This window comes from Salminus brasiliensis, chromosome 10 (genome assembly GCF_030463535.1).
Source record: "Salminus brasiliensis chromosome 10, fSalBra1.hap2, whole genome shotgun sequence".
NCBI lineage: Eukaryota > Metazoa > Chordata > Actinopteri > Characiformes > Bryconidae > Salminus > Salminus brasiliensis.
The window spans coordinates 14,330,825-14,353,555 of NC_132887.1; the positions used below are offsets into that span (position 1 = coordinate 14,330,825).

The 22,731-nt window shown below is 42.0% G+C and overlaps 1 protein-coding gene across 2 annotated transcripts in view; it reads left to right on the top strand.

Moving 5' to 3' along the window:
- The window catches only part of kiaa0586 (KIAA0586 ortholog), a 121,694-nt gene that overhangs the window by 48,816 nt on the left and 50,147 nt on the right, over positions 1–22,731 (top strand). For both annotated transcript variants that reach the window (XM_072689365.1, XM_072689366.1), the window contains exons 13-18: positions 7,522–7,594; positions 8,703–8,996; positions 10,040–10,208; positions 11,084–11,263; positions 18,978–19,168; positions 19,464–19,550. In XM_072689365.1, coding sequence (XP_072545466.1) covers positions 7,522–7,594; positions 8,703–8,996; positions 10,040–10,208; positions 11,084–11,263; positions 18,978–19,168; positions 19,464–19,550 — 994 coding nt within the window. The remainder of the gene's footprint in view (positions 1–7,521; positions 7,595–8,702; positions 8,997–10,039; positions 10,209–11,083; positions 11,264–18,977; positions 19,169–19,463; positions 19,551–22,731) is intronic.

Genomic DNA, 22,731 nt, shown 5'->3' on the forward strand with positions numbered 1-22,731 from the left:
GCAGGTGTCCCAATACTTTGTACATCAACTGTATGTGTACCTGCTGTATCTATACACTCTGTGTCCTAAAGAATCCAGACCCTTTTAATGAGGAAATTCAACAGGGGTGCACTTTAGGGTGCACCCATTGCTGTCCATTGCCAAGCATTAGCTAGATAGCTATAAAGCTGTGGGCAGTAGAGCAATGGAACTACATCCTCTGAACCGCACTGTTGCTCATGTGGCTATCAATTCCTCACTGCAGTGTTCCGACATATAGTGTAAAGTCTCTAAGAATGGAAAAGGTCGTTACAGCAGCAAATGAAGTCAATCTCCCAGTTAATACCATTGATTTCAGAAGAAATGCAGGAGGGGAAGCTGTCCACAAACCGTTGAACAGGTATTACACAACATTTGGATCAGAAAGGTACTTTTACAGTTTTTTGTTAATATATATTGGAATCATAGCTTTTGTGCAACCGTGGACGTTTTAGGTGACTGCAGACTCACAACTTGAGCGCATTTCCGTTTGTCTATCTGCTAGAAATAATCTTTGACAGGCGGTGAGAGCGTACAATTTAAAATGTGAGTCAGATCCTGGACGGAATGCAGAGTGAATATGAATTATATTAAAAGCAGAAGCGGCGCCAAATTTCATTGCAAGATAAATTCAGACTGAAGCTCAGCCACAGCAAGCTGGCGTGCATCCTAGCTGTATCGCTGATACATTGTGTCACTGCGGACTGCGTTTTGTTTGTTTGTGGCTTTTACGAAACAGCAGTTGGAGTAAGGCGGAGCGGCAGGGGATGAGAGAGCTGCGGCTTTAGTAGCTCTGTGGGAGCGGTGCTGAGGCTTTTATAGTAGGAGGTCAGACTCAATCTGAGCACTCAGCCTGCTCTCAATGTGACATTAGGCTGGCTCCCCCAGGCGCGCTGCCGCTAATGGTTTGTGATGCGGCGAGAGGCGGATTCGGTGCGAGCCGCTGGAGGAGAGCCGGAGCAGCCGGCGGAGTGCTAAAGCAGCAGTTTAAAAACTGAAATGGAGAAGGCTGCCCCAGGACTGCTGTCTGCTGCTGATGATACTAAGGAGCGAAGAGAGAGAGAGAGAGAGAAGGGAGGGCAGTAGTAATGGTACCCACTGGCTCTCCTGTGGCTGAGAGCTCTATTAGTGTAGAGGCTGGGCAAGATCACAGTAAACACACACACTCAACAACAGTGAATCTTCTCTTTATTAGGTGGCATGTTTGTCAGGGAACACTGCATAGACTGGCTGTCCAGAATTAAGAGGGGATGTAGCTTTATATAATTTAACGTAATTAAAGCTTTATATAATTTAATAATAAAATTAAAAAATGTAATTTAATGTTTTTTTTTATTTAATTTAATGTTGTTTTTTAAATTTAATTTAATGTTATATATAATGAATATAATGAAATATATATAAATATATATAATGAAATGAATCTCCAAAATGGCACATTTACAGGTGGAGGACAAACGTTTTTGGGCATTACTATTGGTCCGTTCATCATGACATTTTAAGACAATGAAAAAAAAGAGAAAAAAAAGAAAAAGGGGTTTTGTGCAACAATTGGGATACATTTTCCTCCTGTTAACACCACAAACACATGTTAGAGAGATTGCATATTTGAGATCAATATCATGCATTGTAATAAATATCTGACTAAATATAATAGTAAATAGCATGCTAAATGCTTCTTTTAAAAGCCAGTTTATTAAGTGCATTCATCGACACCTCCCAAGTTTCTACATACATATAGCTTTTTTGTTTCTTTCTTTATATATATTTATTATTATTATTATTATTATTATTATTATTATTTATTAATTAATGCATTCATTTATTTAGAACATTTCAAACCAATTGTACAAAGTGCTTTACAGTTGAATAAAATAAACAATGGTACACAAAAAAGGTTATGAAAATGATTAGAAAAAAAAACAAAGTAGTAATGGATTTCAGTTACAATAAAAAGGAAAAAATAGCTAACATAGAATCATAAAAAGGCAGCTGAACTAGCTATCTCTGCCCAATGACTATCCAGATATAATACAGTACATTCTACAGGGAACAAGCCCTAGTTTGAAGTAGCAACACCAAGATTAGCTTAAGTCTCTATGAGTTGTCCAGAGCCTAAATCCATAATAATTAATAGCACTTCCACTCTGTAGCAAGTCAATAAAAGTAGTAGCAGCAATAATATTTTGTAGCTGGAGCAAATCTGACAGTCATATCACTGCAGTAGGAAGGGGCAAGGCCGTGGAGATACTTAACAACTCGCTCAAATCACTAGAAACCTGATGAGCCCTGAATATGCTTAGTTATCCTTCACTTCTAACACACAGGGTATGCCACTTAATATAGTGCTGAATGATGTGCCCAGGGATCATTTAGCTGTTTGTTGTTTATGCAGCAGACTTTATTTAGAACCTCAGGCCTCACCGTGGCTAAACATTGATGGGGTTAGGCTTTGGCTCAGTGGCTCCCCTCTGACACCTCTCCAACACAGCCTGGTATCCAAACCCGCCGTTAAAAATGTCAGCCCCAATGGTAATTGTCTCCAAAATGGCAGGCGCAATCAGCTCTGCTCCTAACATGTGAGCATGAAAACACAAACATGCTGATTGATGCGGCCGCCGCTCCCTGCTGTAATGGCTTTGATCTTTTCCTCCGTCTAAAGGTCGCAGGGATGGAGGAGCCAGCCGTCGTTCGCTTGTCCTCGCTCTCCTCCTCGCGGGTTCCGCCCTGCCGTTCTCCTCGCCACAGGAGAAGCGCTTCTCGTCATACCTTATGCGCCTGGCTTGATGGATTCATTCATTTGGGTTTCTGACATTGCAAAACGAGGCTGAAGTAGGATTTTATCCCTGCCATCCATTTCACTGAATTATTAATGAAGCCATTTGCAAAACCTAAAAGTTCTCAACCTTTTCTTCATTACGCTTCATAGCTAAAAAGTATTAGCCCACCTTTCTGTGGAGGTAAAATGAGCACGCTCCAAGTTTGAATTACTATGTAATTACGGCCATCAGCTGTGTTGAAAATCACATGTAGCTCACTGCATAATTCTCCAGACTTCTTGGTTTTGGTTTAGAAGCGTTTCTTATACTGCAGGTGTAAAGAAGAACCAAGGCCCGAAGTTTAGTTCAGTGGTTTTCCTGCTCTAACACACCTACTAAACCTGAAAGTTAAAAAGTGAGTTGAGATGAACTCCAAGTGGCTCAGCGGTCGCAAGGTCGAATCCCACGCAATGTCACTTTTCCATCAGTGGCCAGAGTCCAAGAGAGCATGATTGGCTGTGCTTTCTCCGGGTGGGTAGATGGTGCTCTCTCTTCCCTCATCACTCTAAATGCGATGTTGGCCGGCAGAGCTAGATGGTGTGGTGAAGCTGGGGACCCAGTGGTTTCCTCTAAGTGAGGCGGTGGCCGGGCAGTTTGAGAAGAGTTGATGGCTGGTTTCGCATGTACTGGAGAAGGTTAAGGACAGGTTAAGTCCTTGCCCCCCTAGTGTTAGAAGCATTGCAAGTGCTGGGAGGAGGGGGGGGTGTTAATAGGCAGTAACAAATTGGGAGTAAAAAAGAAAAAAATTCAACAACAAAATTGAGGGGGAAAAAAAAAAAAAGATGAACTGTACAGGGATTCTCCGGCCCTCGAGGACTGGAATTCTACACCTGTCTCTATTTTTTAAGACGACATCTGATGGCATGTAATTCTCCCACTGATTATTACATTATCCGTTTGTCACTTGTATTAACTCTTCTTCTAAGAGCACTTGTTGCTTTATTCTTGTGGTAATTACAGTTATTGACCAGATCTGCTGTTGACCTCACAACTGGTGGCCTACCTTCTGCTACGGAGTGCCAGAAGTTTATCACTCTAGTTTCTGAAGCGCTCCATCCGAGTTGGTCATTCTCAATTCCCTTCTGGTTTACTCTCCAGCACAGATCTCCTGATGCTTTTACAGCTGTTTCTCTTTACAGAAGGAACTAGCCTTGTTTCATAATTTGAAACTGAAGAACATGAAGTGCAGCAGATCAGAATCAGTTACTGTGATCACTAATAGTCTACAGTTCACTGTGTTGTTCAGGTATCTTAATCACTGCCTGTCATAGTTGGAGCTTCTGGCATAGTTGGCAAATAGTTCTGAAAGCATCGATCTCATTTGGCAGCCTAAGCATGCTGGGTTTTTTTGGATAATTTTGTCCTCCACCCCCTTTGTGCAGTCCTTTTGTTTTTCATCCTTGTGAGAAGAATGTGAAAGCATTGTTGCGCTGAATACTCTTTATAGCTCATTTTCCACCTCTTATTTCTCTCATTGCAATCCGAGGAGCTCAAATATTCGGCATAATAAGAGCCTTAAACAGCCTCAGCTGGAACATGGTGGTGTAAAAGGCGGGCAGTCTTTAGGGGTTAATTGAAGGTCATTTCGAGCGCTCGGATCAATTGTGCTCCATTTGGAATCACAAGTGTCTTCAAGCATCATCTGATTAGGCGAATCCATCACGCTGCAGACACTTGACAAGACGCGGAGGAACGCTGCGGCACACAGACAGTTCTTTGATGGGGAGCCAGAATCTTTTTACGAGAGTGTGTGTTTGAGTGTGTGTGTATATGTGTGGAGGGCTTGTTGTGTGACATGGAGTGGGAGGCTGAAAGTGAATAGAGGGCTATTTTTGGAAGAAGAGAAGGGGGGGAGATCAATGGACCTTCATTTTCCATGGCCAGCTGAGCAAGAAAGTGCGTTTGTATGTACACTGCCCATCAAGTTTGGGCACCCGTAGCTTTACAAAATGGTATTTTTCTTCACAGGATCGCCACATTTGACATTCATTTTTCACAAAGGCGTTCCACTGATTTTTTTTATTTCTGCATAATTAATTTGTTAGGATGTAAACAAATATTTGGATTGAATACTAACCAAGTTAGAATTGTTTATATCATTGGTCGTAGGAACAAGACATCTGAACAGTTCAATGCTTTTCACTCTACTAGAGTACTCTGGCCACTAATGGCAAAGCAGGGTGGCTTGGGGTTCGAACTCACAATCCTTGGGCCATAGTGGTAGCGTGTTAGACCGCTGAGCAGAAAATTGCATTGCAGACATTGTGACCCTTGGTCCCTATCACCTCCATAGTAAAGACATTTTTAATCTGACATCTAACCACTATAAATGAATGTTTTTATCTCATCAGTAAGAAAAATGACAGATATTTTGAAAAACGTGATGAAATTCTCTTTAAAAGTGGTCCCCAAGCACGTAAACCAGGCACACAAACACAAGCCTCTTTGTTTCGAAGTAGAAATAAGTGAACCGCTCTTCCATAGAGAACACATTTGAAGGTAAAACCTTTCTGCACAGTTTAGACACAATATTTTCTAAATTGTAACATATTGGAAATTGAGTTGTTGTTCTTGCTTATTAAATTAAGCAAATAAACAGTAATTATGCTTTCAAATCATCTTCAAAGAATGCAACTTATTTTCACTTAGAAAATCCAAAACAGCCTAAGCATAAGACTGTACATGGCATGGAATAAAACATTCCATCCATCTGCAAGATGCCAGATTTGTTGAGCTCCCTCAATTTGACAAAATACTCTGCCTTTCACTTTGACAGAGCTGTAATCAGTTATGTGACTTCATGAATTATTTTGAGAGGTGGACAGGGTTATTTGTAGTTTTGACCTCACAGTCAAACTATAGGTCCATTATGCAAGGCTGCACCAGAATAAGTTGCACACAGGCACAGTACTGGTCGCTTTAGAGTATATCAGAGCGTAACCTTACAATAGATTTCATTTAAATTCAGTTTTATGATGCTCTACTTACTACACCGGGCTTGAAACACTGCTAACTGCAGTAGGTAATTTTGAGGTAGCAGGGAGAGAACTGTGTAACGCTCCTTAACACGAGTCATATTTGTGTAAATTCTTGTAATATTACTACAGTGACAGTTCTGTATCTCTCAGCTCGTCCAGAAAGACGTCCATTAGAGTGCAAACTGCCTGACTGTAGGAGGAGCCTAGAATGCCAGTTTTCCATATTGGTGCTTTAAAGCTGTCTTATGCAAGGATTAGTATTTTCTGCTCCTGGGCCTCCCCCGCAGTTGTGGAGTGTAATTCACTTACATCACTGCCGTAAATAGAAATTGTGCTATGAGCGCCCTTTCCCAACGTATAGACAGCTATAAACATGCGTTTGTTGACAAGCATCTGAAGTGAAAGAAGCATGTGGACCGACACGATAAAGTAAGCTGCAGGACTTTACACAAATATGACTAGGATTGCGAGAGGTCTTGTGCACACTTCATCAAAGTTACATAGTGTAGTAGCAGTGTTACACTACACTATGATTTTGTAGCTGTTATTTTAAGGTCATATTGCTACATTATATTGCTTTTAACACACCTAACAGGGAGAAAAGTCAAAAGAAGACAAGGCATCTCCAGACATTTTTGCCAGTGTAACTGTGTGTGAGTGTGGAGTATTGCTGGAGCTTGATGGTGGACAATGGAGGCTCTGTTCTGCGATGTGTGCTCCACGGCCAGCTGTTTGTTTCTTTAGTCTGGCACACAGGCCGAATCTGTCTGCTCTGCCCAGAAACAGCCCTGCTCACCTGGCGTCCAAATGAGATCCTCTGATCCAATGGTGGGCTTCCCTAACCACACTGGGGAGTGTGTGTGTGTGGGAGTGTGTATGAGTGCGTGTCCTGCTGTGCATGTGTGAGTTGTCCCGATCACGGCACAGTCTCAATTCTACACACACACGTGCACTCCCAATTCCAGCCCTCTTGTTCCCTCCTGTGTTAAGCGGTCCAACCCCGAAGCACATGCAGAGACAGAAAGGAGGAAAAAGAGGAAGAAGGAGCAAGCGAGAGTGTAAAAGAGGAAAGAGAACACTTCATGCTGGCTGGCTGCTGGCTTGGTGTCCTCCGCATGCAGAGTGAGTGGGAGAGAGTGGCATTTGGATGGAGTGTGTCACTCTCTCTCCCCCTCCGTCTCTGTGATTTATTCACTGCAATAAGTGATGCAGAGACAGGCTAACAGGCCAGCAGACAGCAGGGCATTAGCATAATGTGTGCTGTAAAGGGGTTGCTAGAGCATCCTGGGTGTCTCTAAAAGATATATGGCACATTTAGATTAGCTCTGCCTGCAGATATCACTCCTCATTGTGATTAATGCAGTATTGTCATCTCCAGCTCTCGTGAACTGAATGTTTGAAGGAGCTAATTGGCTGCACTGTGTGTTGTGGTCATGCCCAAAGTAACCAGTAGAACTTGTGTTTTCCAGAACTTGTTTCTGGCCTCTTTAACAGAAAGGCAAGAAAGCAAAAAAAAAAAGACAAAAGGGTGCCCAGAGTGGCTCAACGCCAGCTTGATAAATGTTCACCTAGCCAAAACAGTTGTTCTGCTGAGAATGATTTTTTACCTGAACGCTTGTTTTAGTGAAAAAATAAAGCCGTGTGAGTGAGGATTTGAGAGAGTTGCCTCTGAATACTGAAGGCCTGGCCTGTGTCCTGTCCTGCAGGGACGCCAGCGAGGAGCTGAGAATAAAGAAGACTGTTGATGCCTGGATCAACACACTGAGCAAGGAGATTCAGGTAAAGCTCACCTCAAACATAACATCTTCAGTACAGCCTATTAATCATTTAGTAACACGTACACACTACCACAATCCCAATGCCCCTAGAAATAATATCTGATGTTTTGAATTATTGAAGCATGTGATGAACCACAGTTGACCATTCTTTTAGATGAAATGGAATAATTTGCTCTTTGCAACACAGTGCAGCAAAGAGAGCTTGCATTTGAACCAAGATGAACCATTTGAAACAAAGAGTACTGCTACTGTTTACTCCTGTAGCTTATAAATGACTATTTACTTCTGTAGCTTATAAAGTACTGTTTACTTCTGTATCTTATCTTTTTTTTTACTTTACTAGCAGAGCTTGGATGTAATTGTAAGATTGTATGGAGTAGGTAGGTTGGACAGTTTCTATAGAATTAGAGGTTTTACAGTGTCAGTTATGTAATTGACATGGCCACGTGTCCAGACATTTCTGGTTATAATGAATTTCCAGTAGCTCTTTAGGGAAATATGTAATAATACTATATGTAGTACTATATAGTTTATATAGTTAGAATGATATTTATGTAGCAACTGCTGTATTTCCAAAGTACCATGTAGTATTATATCTATGTAACAGTGCTATGCGGTTTATATAATAAATATCGAATGTATACAAGGACCATGTTTGCATAGTGCTATGTAGTTTATATAGTATGTATTATAGATAAATAGCAAGTGCAATATTTATAAGAATTTGTATTTAAATGGTAATTTATATAGTAAGTTGAATGTAAGTACCCACAAATACAAACCCACATACTTATTGCACTGCAGCAGTTTACATAACTATAGATCTGACAAAGTAGTTACTAGATTACATGTCTATTGGAATGTAGGAATGCAGCGCTTTGAGAGAGATTAGTAAAACCTGGTTAAAATTTAGTTATTCTTTTTTTTATGTGTTCAGGTATAAATTTAATCACTTCTTGTATTTGCTGTTTTACAAAAAAAATATTAAATTAAACAATGTTGAATATAGTAGTGAATTTAGTGAATCATTACACCAGTTTCCCATTAAATTCTAGCTACTTACTGTACTGTGAAATAAAGTCCTGCTGTCTTGTGTACCCATCTATCAGAATGAACTAGTGTGCCCGGGCTCCGCTGCACAGTCCAAGAGTGTTAAGAAAGACAGCAGGGCAGCAGCGGCCAGCTCAGTGCAGCGAGACCAGAGCAGCAAGAGCAGGAGCACAGCTGGCATTGGGAATGGGAGCATAAAGGTGGGACGAGAGGGGAAAGGAGACGCAGCAGCAGCAAGAAGAAGAAAACACGTTGAGAGAGAGTCCATTAGAGCAGAGGCAGCGGGCACACAGCCATCCAGCCAGCAACCCAACTCCTCTCTCAGAAGCGGAGCTGAGCAGCAGCCACAGGCGGTGAGCGTGTTGGCCTTATCACTCTCAGTGCAATGGTTACACAGTATATCATGAGCACTCATGTTGATTCATCATCACCTGATTTCACTAATGAGCTCTCCTTACTAACAAAGAAGGGAGCCTAATTAGTGAAATCATGTGTAGTGGTGCTTGGTTGGAACAAATACCAGTAGACACTGCAGCCCTCCATGGAACATACTGCCTAGGCAGTGTGTCATAACGCATTCAGCACAGTCTGTCATTGAAACACACTGGTCCCACTGGGATCTGTGCAACAGCATAGGTTAACGGTGGATGGAAGCAATGCGAGGGGGGCATTGTAGCTTTTCTCTGCAATGCTCACATATCATTCTTAATCTGAGCACGGTTTGGTGTTTGGGCTCCTCTTTGTTGCAGTTCACTTGTGTGTGTGTGTATGTGCTTTACTTATCGACACATCCAGACAGCAACACAGAGGCTAAACTCGCAACACTGTGTAATCTGCCCATCTGGATGCAAACACAACACCTCAGGACCCTGCCCTGTCTCTGCTGTGCTTTAACTAAATGAGGTGTTCTCAGCGCCCATATGTTGCCTCTCACATCGATTTGCTATAAATAAGAGTGAGCAGACAAGAGACAGTGCTGCTTATCTGTGTTTGGCCTGGGCCTGCTCCATGCTAATGGCTGCACATGTTTCCTGGTGTCGGTATAAAACACAACCAGCCTAGCAACGTCTCCCATGGCTGACAGAGCTGTTACCACGTTAGGTGCGAGGTCGTTTTATTGCCCGACAAAAAAAACACCATCCTATACAAATACTGACAGCCAAGCAAAACGACTGACTACTTAACAGTAGGAAGTGGAGAGCAATTTGCATGTTGACACTACAGGCACTAAAGGCTTTGACATATGATGATTTTTTAAAATTGTTTAGCATGTTAGTTCCTTCTTATGCTCCCTTGATACTCTCTGTACACAGAATCACATTTATTGTGCTTTTCAAATGCACTTTCACGCTATTGGCTTTGTATGGTTGAGCGCATGTTTCTTTTCCTGCTCCAGTCGGTGGTGCTGCAGTCTGAGGATGATGAGGCATACCTGGCGAAAGTTTATGGGAAGGCTCTGTATGAGGGCCATCGACGCACGCTGAAGAAAAGCCCCTACCTCCGCTTTAGTTCCCCAATTCCGAAATCCAAAGGCCAGCGTCCTAAAGTGATCGAGAGTGTGAAAGGTGAGGTGTGTTCACTGCAGTGAGGCTACAGAAATCTGAGCAGGCTACCACGCTGTTCCACTGTTTCGCCACCATACATTTTGGTATGTAGAATACCAACCCATTTATGCCATAAATAGTCCTGGAAGCAAATAGTTTGGGTCTAAGTTGGCCTATGTTATTTCAGTGATATTGATTCCCTTACTTGAAGTCCCTTAAAGTATTTTATTGTCTATCCAGTCTCTTACAAGATTTTTCTATATTCATTTTCTATATTCATTCATATACATTCTGTTATTACAATTATATAAAAAAAATACTACTCAGACCCTGTGATTGACTGGTCTGGGGGTATTACTGCTGTGCACCCAAGGATTACAGATCCGGACCCGCCATAACCCTGACAAGGAAGAAGCAGATAAGAAAATCAATGGATGGATGAATGATAGTATTTGAATTGCATTGCTTATATTATTGCATTGTGTAGCACTACAGATATCTGGTAGTTTTCATGTTCCTGAATATCTGACAATTTCAAGGAGATACAATATATAGACAGTGTTATAGAGAACTGTTGAAAATAGCCTAGATTTTGCACAAAAATCCCCACATTCTTTGTTGAATATTAATGGATTGTATTAGCTTTTTGCTGTTCTAAAATGTGGTTGATTTGTGTAAAGTTTCAGATCAGTGTAGCACAAACGTACGGTACATTTTCCTGCCTGTAATAGTGTCCTTCACTTCTGACGCCTCCGCAAATGCCATTAAAGACAGACGTGATGAGTAAAGCTGTGCAATTAAGTTGTCAGAAAGTAAATACTCCCTCTCTCTTTTTATGACACATTATTTCCATCTCACTTCATCTTTTTCTTCTATTCCCAATCCCTTTGTTGTAGGCGTGAAGATGAAGTCCTCCAAGACCCAGACCAGTATGTCTAGAGCTCAGGATTCATCATCTCTGCTGCAGCCTGCAGTTTCTGAGCCCCAGTACCTCTTCAGTCCCAGTGGTCCTGGCCAGCAGCAGCAGCCTGGCTGCCCTGTGCAGGGCTTCCTCATCCCCATGGCTATTCCACTGGGTAAGCACTAGTTTCTCTGCCCCCCTAGAGCCTATCCACAACATCTTCTTTGACTTTGACCATAAGCCTTCAGCGCAGGTGAAGGACAAGTTAACAGAATATTGATGGCGATTCTGGCCTACAGCTCCCCAGAAGCTGTGTAAAATTGGAACCCCTTTTGGTTCCGTCCATTTTTGTGAATGTGAAGAACCGTTTGAAGGCTTAAAGAACCTTCTCTTGATGTAAAGGCTCAAAAGTGGTTCTTCACAATGACATTGCTTAAAAAAGACCTTTTGTAGCACCTTTTGTGTTTTTTAAAAATGTTGACCCGTTAGGCCAAGGTAATCAAATTTATCAAAATTTGGATTTTGCATTTGAACCAAGGTGAAGCCTTGTAAAATACATTTGAGCAATGTTGGGTCATTGAATGCATCTCTGCCTCGTAATGACACCAGCTATTCCAGCTGCCTGCAGAGTGCAGTGCCACTGTGGACTTTTGTCCACCTTGCAATAAAGGAGCGCGCTCCAGCTTGACCCAGACAGCACCCGCATGCTGCCACCATAAAGCCGCCCTTCATACGTCTGACACTGAGCACACAGCGGCATTAAAAAATGGACTTAATTAGACAGACATTTTAGCTGTGTGAGTTTAGCTCTTAATTATGGCTGAGTCTTTGCTCCTCTAAAGCCTCCCTCCCTCCATTAGGCTATTTTAATCACTTCACTGTCAGGGACTTTAATGCCCTCTATTCCACTCTCATTTCCCCAGTTCAAATCAACACAAGCTATGTCTTACAACCGACCTTGTACTGACACAGGCAGTTGCACTTATTAGCCAGACCATCTACATGTATGAAAGCATAAGTCTTCTTTACAAACCAGAGGTTGGGCAGCCGATTGAAAACATATAGTATCTGCGTTATCAGTAGTTGATAATTATCCTGTTATTCCATTTCAGGCACTAGTTTAGCTCCAACTGATTTGAGATGATTTATAGTTTCTGGACTGAACTAAAAAACTAACCACTTTTTTTTTTAAAAACAGGCCTAAACATCTTTCTGTTAAACCTTCAGTATACAGCGGCTATAACGGAGCTGTAATGCAGTGCTCCTAATGAAACACAGTATCAGAAATTGAATCGGATGGTGAGGAGTGAAGTAAGGTTGTTCGAACAGTAGGAGGCCATTTTCTGTGTTATTGCCTGGCAGCAGTGCTGACCTCTGCTCTGGGATGAGGCAGGACGAACAAAACCTCCTCTAATCACATCTGCAATGCAGGGTCCGTCATCAGAGTGAGAGAGACGCTTCCCGCTCTTGTCTGAGGAACAGTTTTCTCTCATTTAGTGCAGTCGCACATCCTTATCCAGATGGATTATTGCAGAATACATGTTTGAAAAGGAAAATGACTACTGTGTGTGTGTGCCTGTGTGTGTTTGTGTTAAATGGGCATGTAAGGCGGCAGTAATGGGTGGGGAGATCAGAAACAGGTGGTCTTGTGTTTAGATTCCTCTTTAATATTTCTTTGCTGCAGTGTGAGATTTAGCCTAGTTTTTTTGTGGAAAGTTATTAAATGTACACCTGTATTTCTTTATTCTTATACCTGATTCAGTTTTATTTTTTATAATTTGAGTGGTTGAGGCAAGTGGGTGATCACTGAGGCAAATAAGTAGCTTAAGGCTTTTTTTTTTATCTCCTTTTCTTCCCCTGGTGTCCACCTGTGACATAAATGTGATTTCATGTATTTAAAACCGCTGTAGGCTGAATAGGTGGAAATATAGTGTATTCAGAAAGTACCATCTGCACGCTTTATTATGTTGTGGATTTCATATTGAATGGATATAATTGCTATTGTTATCCATCAACATCTACACTTAATCACCTGTAAAAAATCACATCATGAAACCATGTTATTAGAGAGTTTTTATTTTTGAAAATGAGACTCTGAAATTTCTAATTTACATAAGTATTCAGACCATTTCCCCTGGCATACCAAGTTATGGTCAGGTGCATCTTGCTTGCTTTAATTATCTTTGAGTCCTGTTGCAGTTTGAATTGTTTAGACATACATATATTGGAATAGCACTCACCTGTGTCTGGAAGGGCCTCCAATTTAGGAACTGTCTGTGGATCTCCGCTATCAGCTTGTGGCAAGGCATAGATCAGGACAGGGAAATAAAACAACACCTAAGGCCTTTAGTGTTCCCAGATCCACAGTAGCCTCAATCATTTTGAAATGAAAGAAGCTTGCCACAAACCTGAACCTTCCTAAAGTTGACTATCCAGCTAAATTAGACATGAGGGCAAAAAGGGTCTTGGTCAGGGAGAAACCCAACAGTCCCAACAATCATCTCTGCTGCACTCATGATGCTGGCAGCATTAAGCTATTGGGGATCTTCTGGTATCAATTAATTAATGGATGAATGCAGCCAAATACTGAAACATGTTTCATAAAAACAACTCCTCCAGAGTGCATGCAAACTCAGACTACAGCAACAGTTTACTTTTTAGCATGATAATCACCTGAAGAATAAAGCCAATGCACTTGAGTGGATTCAAGCCAAGTCACAGAATGTCCTTAAGTGACCCAGCCAAAGCCCAGACTTAAACCCCACCGAACATCTGTGGAAAGACCTGAACATGGCAGTTCACAGACTCAGTTCTTCATCCAATCTGACAAAGCTTGGGAGGATCTACCATGATAAAGGGGATACGCTGCCCAAATCCAGGTGTGCAAAGCTTGTAGAGACTTATTCAAACAGACTTACAGCTGTAATTGCTGCCGAAGGGACTTCTATAAAGTGTTGAATAAAGGATCTGAAGGAATTCATTTTTGAAACTTGTACTCATATAGATTAAAAATGTTCAAAATGTTTAAAAAATGGTTAAAAATGGCAGCTATATCCATTCAAAATCAAATCCAAAACACAAGAAATTGTGTAACAAGTAAAGAGGACTGAATACTTCCTAAAGCCACTGTTTTGGTTTTACCATAGTTTTGGTGCCATTTCTGCCTGAATGCAGGTACTTTACATACTACATCCAACCCAAACTTCCCCCATTTAAGCAGAACACTGGAGCTACTGGCTGTAGGTGAAGTTAACTTGTAATGGAAGTAATGGAAGCACCAAAATATATCTAAATATTGGTACACTTGCTTCAAAGAACATTGTGTTATTATAAATATTACATTTACATTTATGGTATTTAGCTGACGCTCTTATCCAGAGCCACTTACAAAGTTACTCATATTACAGCGTTGGACCAATGTAGTGTTAGGAGTCTTGCCCAAGGACTCTTATTGGTATTATATATATAATTGAACCCCAGTCTCCCACGTGGTGTGGTTGCTCACTGGCAGGTAGTGGTGTTATCTGTTGTGCCACACCAACCACCAACATTGATGTATATTACAATGGTCGCTGGTAAAATGCAGGCTTCAAGTTGGCTTCTGCTGCTGTTTTAGCTGTACAAAGCATTTCTTAACATTTTAAAGACATACCACAGTGCCAAGAACCAAATAAACAAGTCTATGTTAGATTACTTAAGCCTACAGATGTTTGATCATTTTAGGATACCAGTTTTCTCCGTGATAATTGGTGGCCATACTTTTCCATCACTTATTAGCTACGTTAGCTAATATAGCTAGAGTACACAAAACATGACTTGACACACTTTAGGATAATGGGGGAAATTATGTAAAAGTGAATTTTAACTCTTTCCTGTAAGTTAAATATTTTTACTGAATGCAACTTGCTTAATCTTCCAAGACCTCATTACTGAAGCTGGAGTCATCTGCAGAGAGAGGAGGGATATCAGAATATCTGTTCAAATACCCCACGTCTGCAGAGGGCACTTACAGCATTTCAGGGCCTTGTTACCAGTCTGGCTGATGTTTCAGGCTGCAAGTTCCCTGGGGTGGTTTAATCACATGCCACTTCAGACACTTCAGAGCGGCCTGCTCACTTCAGCCCTGGTGGCTGTCCTATTTCACATCACATTGTGCCTGCATGTATATGCGTGTGTGTGTGTGTGTGTGTGTGTGTGTGTGTGTGTGTGTGTCTGAGAGAAGCTCTGGCGGAAAGTTCCAGACTCGTTAATAACTTTGCAGACTGTGCTGCAGTGTGTGTAGTGTGGCTGCCAGTGTGAGGAGAGCAGGTTTGGCCTGGCCCTCTTGTGCCTCTCGGTGACACTCTGTAGGGCTGGAGCTTAGAGCTGCCCTATTTTCCCGGCTCGGCGGCTCCCCGGAGAGGACAGTGGGATTGGCAGAGCCCCCCAGGGAAGCACAGAGAGGCTTTCATCTGCAGCAGCTGTTCAGGCAGGCACATCCGCAAAGTGCCCCGAGTTTCAGACGCCGGCCAAGTATGGCAGGCAGCTCCCTGCAAATCTGCTTATGAAGTTCCGCATGGCAGATCGGAGAGTGTTCCCATCAAGCCAGCCTCTACTGATAGGAGCTTTCCTACAGGGTGATTGGGGTCTGATTGTGCATTTGTAGCATTACATTTCAAAATGTAGTGGTCAGCTAAGCTACTGGAGGAGAATTGCTTGGTTTTGATCACAGCTGCATGCAAACTTTTGTATGTTAGGTGTTAGATCTTAATCAGCATTTTGTGTAAATGCTCCTGGCCTTTCTTCTATTTTATTGGGGCCAACTACAAGCTTAAGGTTGGTGGTCTGTTTTGGTAGTGGTTTTATGTTGCTGTTCATTTAAACATTTCCAAAGCTCTCCTCATGATGGTGTTTTTAGGTTTGCTAAGGCTGTGTTGCCTATGCTGCGTTCTATTTACTTTGGAAGTCAGATGTCTTACAGTTCACCACAACTGCTTTGACAATTCTTTACCAGTGTTTTTAATGGCAAATCTAACCAACATATGTCCCACTTTTTATGTCCCAGGTTAGCATTGTTAGTAATGCCCATCTTTGAATTTTGACCTCGGAAATCCAACTTGTGGATGCGTTCTTATTGAAATGTTCTACTTGGAACCCTGAAAATTCACATTTGCAGGTGATGCAGGCTGGCAGTAGGCATGCAGGTGAAGTGTGAAACCAGTCACACTTACATGATGATAACTCATTTCTTCAAAGTGATAAATTCTTCTTACCTTGTAACCCCATAGTTGTTCTTTACATTGTGTCAGAATTTTTTGATGAGTGAAACCAATAGAAATGCTCCAGTCTTTAAATGTTGACGTCCTTTGAAGGTTAAGAAGGAGATTTCTGTTTCTTTTAAGTTCCAGTTTTGGAGATGTGAAGTTTTTGTGTGTAAAGCCTAAATAGCACTATTATACCCTACTACAGCAGTGTTGCCAAGCATGCCTGTGTAAGAACATAAACCACTTTACTCTGTCACATGATCTGTGATTGACCAGGGGAGGCAGAGACTGTGAACAGTCAGATTCTCCAGCTGCCGGCACATGGCACAGCTGGTTTGTGTGTGTGTGTGTGTGTGTGTGTGTGTGTGTGTGTGTGTGTGTGTGTGTGTGTGTGTGTGTGTGTGTGTGTGTGTGTGTGTTTGAGTGTGTTTTTTTTATTTTTTTATCATCAGAATAGACAGTTACACTGTGTAGTGCTACTGATACTGATACTACTGATAGTAGTGCAGGTATTCAGAGTCCTCACTGATAGCCTTGTTTCTTTAAATGTGTGCTTTATGATTTGTGTAGTTTGATTTCAGCACCCTCTAATTATGCTATCATTATTGTAATCTGTCCGTTCCAGTTTTATCCACCTCAAGCCCCCCTCTTCCTAAGATACAGGAATGCAAATGAGTTTTCTTCCCTCTTAATGTTTTCTTTACTGGCACTTCTACAGCTCATCCCACATGTTTTCTATCAGAAATATTTGTGCATTCCAGATGAGTCAGAGCCTCTTGCTCCTGAGCCACCGTTTAGATGCCCTTCAGCCAAATTATGGAAATCATAAAGCTACTCCGTTTTTTGCCCAGTTCCATGCGGAGGGCTGGAAAAACAGATTGCTGAGCCCACAGATTTATGCAAATGCGTGCGTCCTCGTTGGCCGTTAATATGGTGCGGCCGAGCAAACGCATGACCGCTAACCTACCGAGAGGAGAGCCAGAAATCCGTCTCGTTCTGCCAGCGCACCCTGGCTGAACCTCTTTGTCTCCCTGTCCCCCTTACTGAACAGATGCCAGTCATGCAGCTGGGCAGGACTCCCAGCCTGGCAGATGTGTATGAATGTATGTGTGTGTATGTAGGATCTGAAACAGTGTGTGAGAGTCGTGTGGATGTCCTTTATGACCTCTGTGGGGTAAAGTAACAGGGAGGTGTGTATGAGCTCCAGCTGTTGCGGGGAAAAGGCTGTCTTTAATATCCTGTTCACGTGAGAGTGCCTCTCCCTGCGTGTCTCGGCGTGTAAATAGCGTTACGATGCTATCTCCTTTGTGTCACAGGGGGAGGTTTGAGCACCGCTTCAGGCAGGGTTTGTTTCAGGAACGGGCTCATATTGGCAGAGCACATCCAGAGTCCACTCGCGTATTCTGCGAAAGACTCCGGAATAATGGGCCTCGCTGCAGTGGTGTAGGAAGAGAGAGATTGATTGTCTTTGTGATTAGAAAGCCCTGCCTCCTCTTTGTGGCTTTGTTTATCACATGGTTCATGCATCTGAACTGGCTGGGTCAGTGTACTGCATTTTGTATTGTGTATTTCCTGTCTGAAAGCCTGTTTGAGCTGGATTTGCTTTTGATTTAAAGGGCCCTTAGAATATCAAACTGTACTTTGAGAGTTCTGTACATGAAAGTGACTTACCATGAACCTTAAACACGGTTGTGTCCTCTTTCAAAAAAAAATCCAGATGAATTCCAAACACTGTAGCTGTTGTAACAGTCTTGATTCATTATATTTACACCCTTAAAAATTTACATACATCAGCTCAATACGTAAAGTTGGCAAAGCAGTAAATCATGAAGGTGTCTTCTGGGGAATATGGTGTTGTTGATACTAGAGAGCAGCACATCACCAACAGACTCGGCTAGTGTCCGCAGAAATGTAGCTCAAACTCTGCACATGACAAAAGCGAAAGCCTGGGTGACGCCATTGCTAGCTTTTACCATGTCTTCTGTCCGTTGTCCGTCTCCTCAAAAACAGGCCAGACTACCTCACTGGCTACCAACCTGAAGCTAAACATATATCAGAAGGGAAAGTGCTGACTTAATAATAGTTATTTTTACTGGTAAGACTTGAGAATCCAGACCCAGGAAGCATGTAGGACTAAAAGCTAACTGGCTACCTACAAATGGTCCAGTGGACTATGGTGCTGCCACTATGATTCTAAAATTGCTGGTTCAAATCTCAGGTCATGCTGCTTGCCATCAGCAGCCGAAGTATTGGCTGGATTAATGGCACATTCCTCTCAATGTGCTGCTGTTGGAGTTAGAGAGCCACACTTTCCTTCGAGCACTTCATGTGTCGAAAAAGACGTGCTAGTCTTTACCCCATGTGCTAGTGTTTGGGGCATTGCTAGTTATAAGGGGAGTTCACATGGGTGGAGATTGGGTAATTGACCTTCCACATTGGGTAAAAAATGGGGTAAAATTAGAAGAAAATAAGTGTCATTCTTAGATGAAATAACAGGATTGTAAATAGACTTGTTAATTGTGATCTGAGCATTTTTCGCCCCAGCCAAAGGCTCATACTTACACACTTCAAATTTTGTCACCTTAACAACAATGTCCAGCTTGAAAATAACACGCAAGTTACATTCTGTTGTGTCCATTCCTCTAGGTAAGCCCAAAGTTGATGCCCAGGCCCCTTTGCCCACACGAGTCATCATTAGTGACAAGCCAGCCACTGTGATAACCTCGTTTCCTCCCACCTCCACCCCTAAAGTGACTCCTTCTGTTCGTAAGCCCAACACTGTGCTGCTGGAAGTACACTCAGAGCCCAGGAGACCTACCCCACAGCTCCAAGTACAGGTAGGAGAAGGTCTGGAGCTCTGTTGTCCTGGCAACGTGACCCACAGCGATGTGTCTGTATTACTACACTAAGGATTGGTGAGCGTTCAAATAGGATAACATTATCACGCTCTCCAGATTGAATGAGCCTGAGACATTTGTGCTCAGTGCGGATGTTTATTCGATGTTACGTAGCACATCGGCTCTGCTAATTTAATCTCTCTAATGGGTTTATGTCTGGTGCAGGGAGCACGTGCTCTCTGTATTGTTTCCCCTGCAGTGTTGTTAAAGGGCTCTTCTCTTTCTCTCTATCCAGGTTCAGCCCAGTGTGAACATTGAGAGTTTAACTGCCCCGAGTGCTGACCTCTCTCCTCCTCTTCACATCCCTGCTCCATACATTCAGGTGGGAACCATAATTAGCCACATTCAGCTGTGTATAAATCCCCACTAAAAGTCATTTCCATATCCCTCTTCTACACATTAAAAGGCAGAGAGACACACTCTGAGATTATCGCTGTGGCTTTTCTTACCTTTTGTCCATAGCCTGCTACTGTTTGATCCCAGCTGGAGACGTATCTCCACTCTGCAAATGCTAACATACCAAAACCTATAGCACCTACAATGTTTGATGACAGGAGCTTTGGAAATGAGTCATGGGCACGGAACTCTTTTGTCTGTGTTCTCTGCTTGTGCTGAGCTGTGTATGAAGATGAGCACGGCTGCTGTTTTGAGGTCATCAGTCTGTGCATCATCAGTCTGTGGACAGCAGCTCATTGAATGCAGAATTAGTTTTTTTAAATGCTAAGCTCATTGCAATGAAACGACTTTTCAAATTCTCATAATAGTGGCATGAAAATTTGTTTTGCTTTCAGAGAACCTCCTGTCAATCGAACATCTTCAAATTACACTTACTATCCTCTTTGGTAGCACTCTCCACTCTGATTGTTTTGATCCTATAATCCGCTCCACATTCAGGTCCATCAACCTGCAGTCATTAGGCTGGATTAGTGTGTTTGTATTTTAACAAATGACCAAAACTCTTCTCTTACACCCTCCCTGTGGAGACAGGAGCAAAGTGTAGAAGAAGAGACAGTGTCTCTATTCCAAAGGCTTTATGTCCCCCTGTGTGCATATAGCTGCAGAGCTGCAGTACAGAGTCATAGTCTTAGATGCTGCACGGTCACATAGGATCCTGCTGCAACATGAGGGCTAATGTTTCTGTAGCTTCATAGATTGATCATTCTGACAGGACCTGCACTGTGTCTGCGGTGTGTATTTGTATTGGGAGTGCTCAGTACAGCCAGAAAGGCCATTACATTTCTCATATAGCAGACAGCCTTGGCTCCAGTCAGTCACCTGGGTAGATCGACTTTTAGCGATTGCATTTTGGCAGAGGCAAAAGCAGGACTTTCAATTTCCCCAAGCTTTTAAGTTTGTATTTGTCATTAACTTACTATATATATATATATATATATATATATATATATATGGGAATATGGCGATATGGGAAAAAATAATGTCACAATATTTAAAAAAATTTTAACGATATACAATATTTATCACAATACATGTAATTACAAACTGAATACATCAGTATCAGCAGATTCTAAAAAAACTACTGTTCAAATACTCTCCCCTGCTGAGTACAGTCATTTTTATTCAACATCTGCTTCACTTCATCCATTTAAACCAGTCTAATTACACTGTTATGAAACATGCAGTTGATCTGTGTTCTTTAAGCACTAACAGTATCCTTGATATGCATTGAAAAACATATTGTGTAACAAAATGTATCACAATGCGATAAAATATTGCCATATTACCCAGCTCTAATAAATATATAATCCAGTGTTTGTGGACACCTCTTCTTATGAATGCATTCATAGTATTGTCCCTGGAGGGAGGTATGGCCAAAAGAATAGGACTCTATTCTATGCCAGACTTGGGCTAGAGGGGTATAAAGCCCCCTCAGCATTGAGCTGTTGAGCAGTGATATGCATGTTCTCTGGAATGATTGGGCTCCATCCAGTACTTGATGAGTTGGGAGTTATGGATGAAGTGGGATCATCCAATATCCTGACCTCATTAATGTTCTTGTTACTGAATGCAATGAAATCCTCACAGCAGTGCTTCACTATCTAGTAGAAAGCCTTTCCTTGACAGTGGGAACAGTTACTTTTAAGAAAAGAGAAACAATAAATGAACAGGCGGGGACAATAATTTGGTCAAAATAGTTTGTGTGTATGTGTGGCTGTGTGTGTGGCTGTGTGTGTGGCTGTGTGTGTGGCTGTGTGTGTGGCTGTGTGTGTGGCTGTGTGTGTGTGTGTGTGTGTGTGTGTGTGTGGCTGCATTGCTCTTCCACAGCTCAGCCGCTCATGCTCCTGCAAGCTCAGCCCCCGCTACTGTTCACATCCGGTTGCTAGGCAACATGTGCAGCTTGGAGGAGGTGTGGGTGATGGTGTAGAGTGAGAGGATAAAGCAGCAACGTAGTCCACTGCAGTCACATCCCTGCTGGAAAATCAGCCTTGCTCTGCAAATGCTTACATGACTGAAACCTATTTACAGCTCTCCTGAATTGGGAGACCTTTTAAATGAGCTATGGGCAAAGGGTGTGTGATATGGCAAAAACATCCTTATATACTTCAAGACATATTTAGGATTTAGGTATTAGGAGGTTTGATCAGTTGGTGCAGATGGAAACATACTTAGAAACACCTAATTCCTTATTTAAAACCATGAGTGCACTGATTTGTATTCAAGGTTTCACATGGCTCTCAGCAGGATGTTATACTTCTGCTTTCATTGTAATGAAGCCCACAAGGATACTGACGATGTCCACAGAATGCTCAGGAAAGCAGATTGAGGTGTATTGTGATTGCAATGTGATCATGTACTTTATTATGATGATTATATCATCATGCATATATCTGTGTCATTTGATTTTCAACAGGTTCACCCAGAGTGAATTTCCTTAGATTTTTTAAAAGGAAACTGTATAAATAGATTTTGTATTTTTTAAAGTTTTTCTTTGGTAGCACTCTCTACTTTTTCACATTTGTCTTTACTAAGCACTTGCTCTGTATTGGAATTATACAGGTAAAGAGCCAAGGTGGATTGCTGCGTTAACCCCATGAAAAGCCTATAGCCTGCTGGCAGGCCGAAAGTGTTATTACAGAGAATAGCCTCACCGATTTGTGCAGCAGTCCCTGTAGTTACTGAATAATACACCTTTGTGTGTAATAAGCCTTAGGATTAAGTGTAACCGTGTACATTGTGGAAATGTGGCAATGCATTGTTGAGAATAGGCACTCTATTAATTATGATAAATGAGGCAACTGCATTATACTACCGCTGAAATTTTCATAGAACCAGCATCAACAGCCTGCTCCAGCACAGTCATGTCATGCGTCACACTCCTCCCGCCTCTAGCCTCAGTCACATTAGTGGATTATACCATGACTAGACAAAGTCATTGCTCTCCTTTAATCATATTTGGTTGTAAATAAGAAAATATTGAATCGTGAAGCCCAGTGTGGGTCAAGTGTTTTGTTACACTACATGGGCAAAAGTATTGGGACACCTGC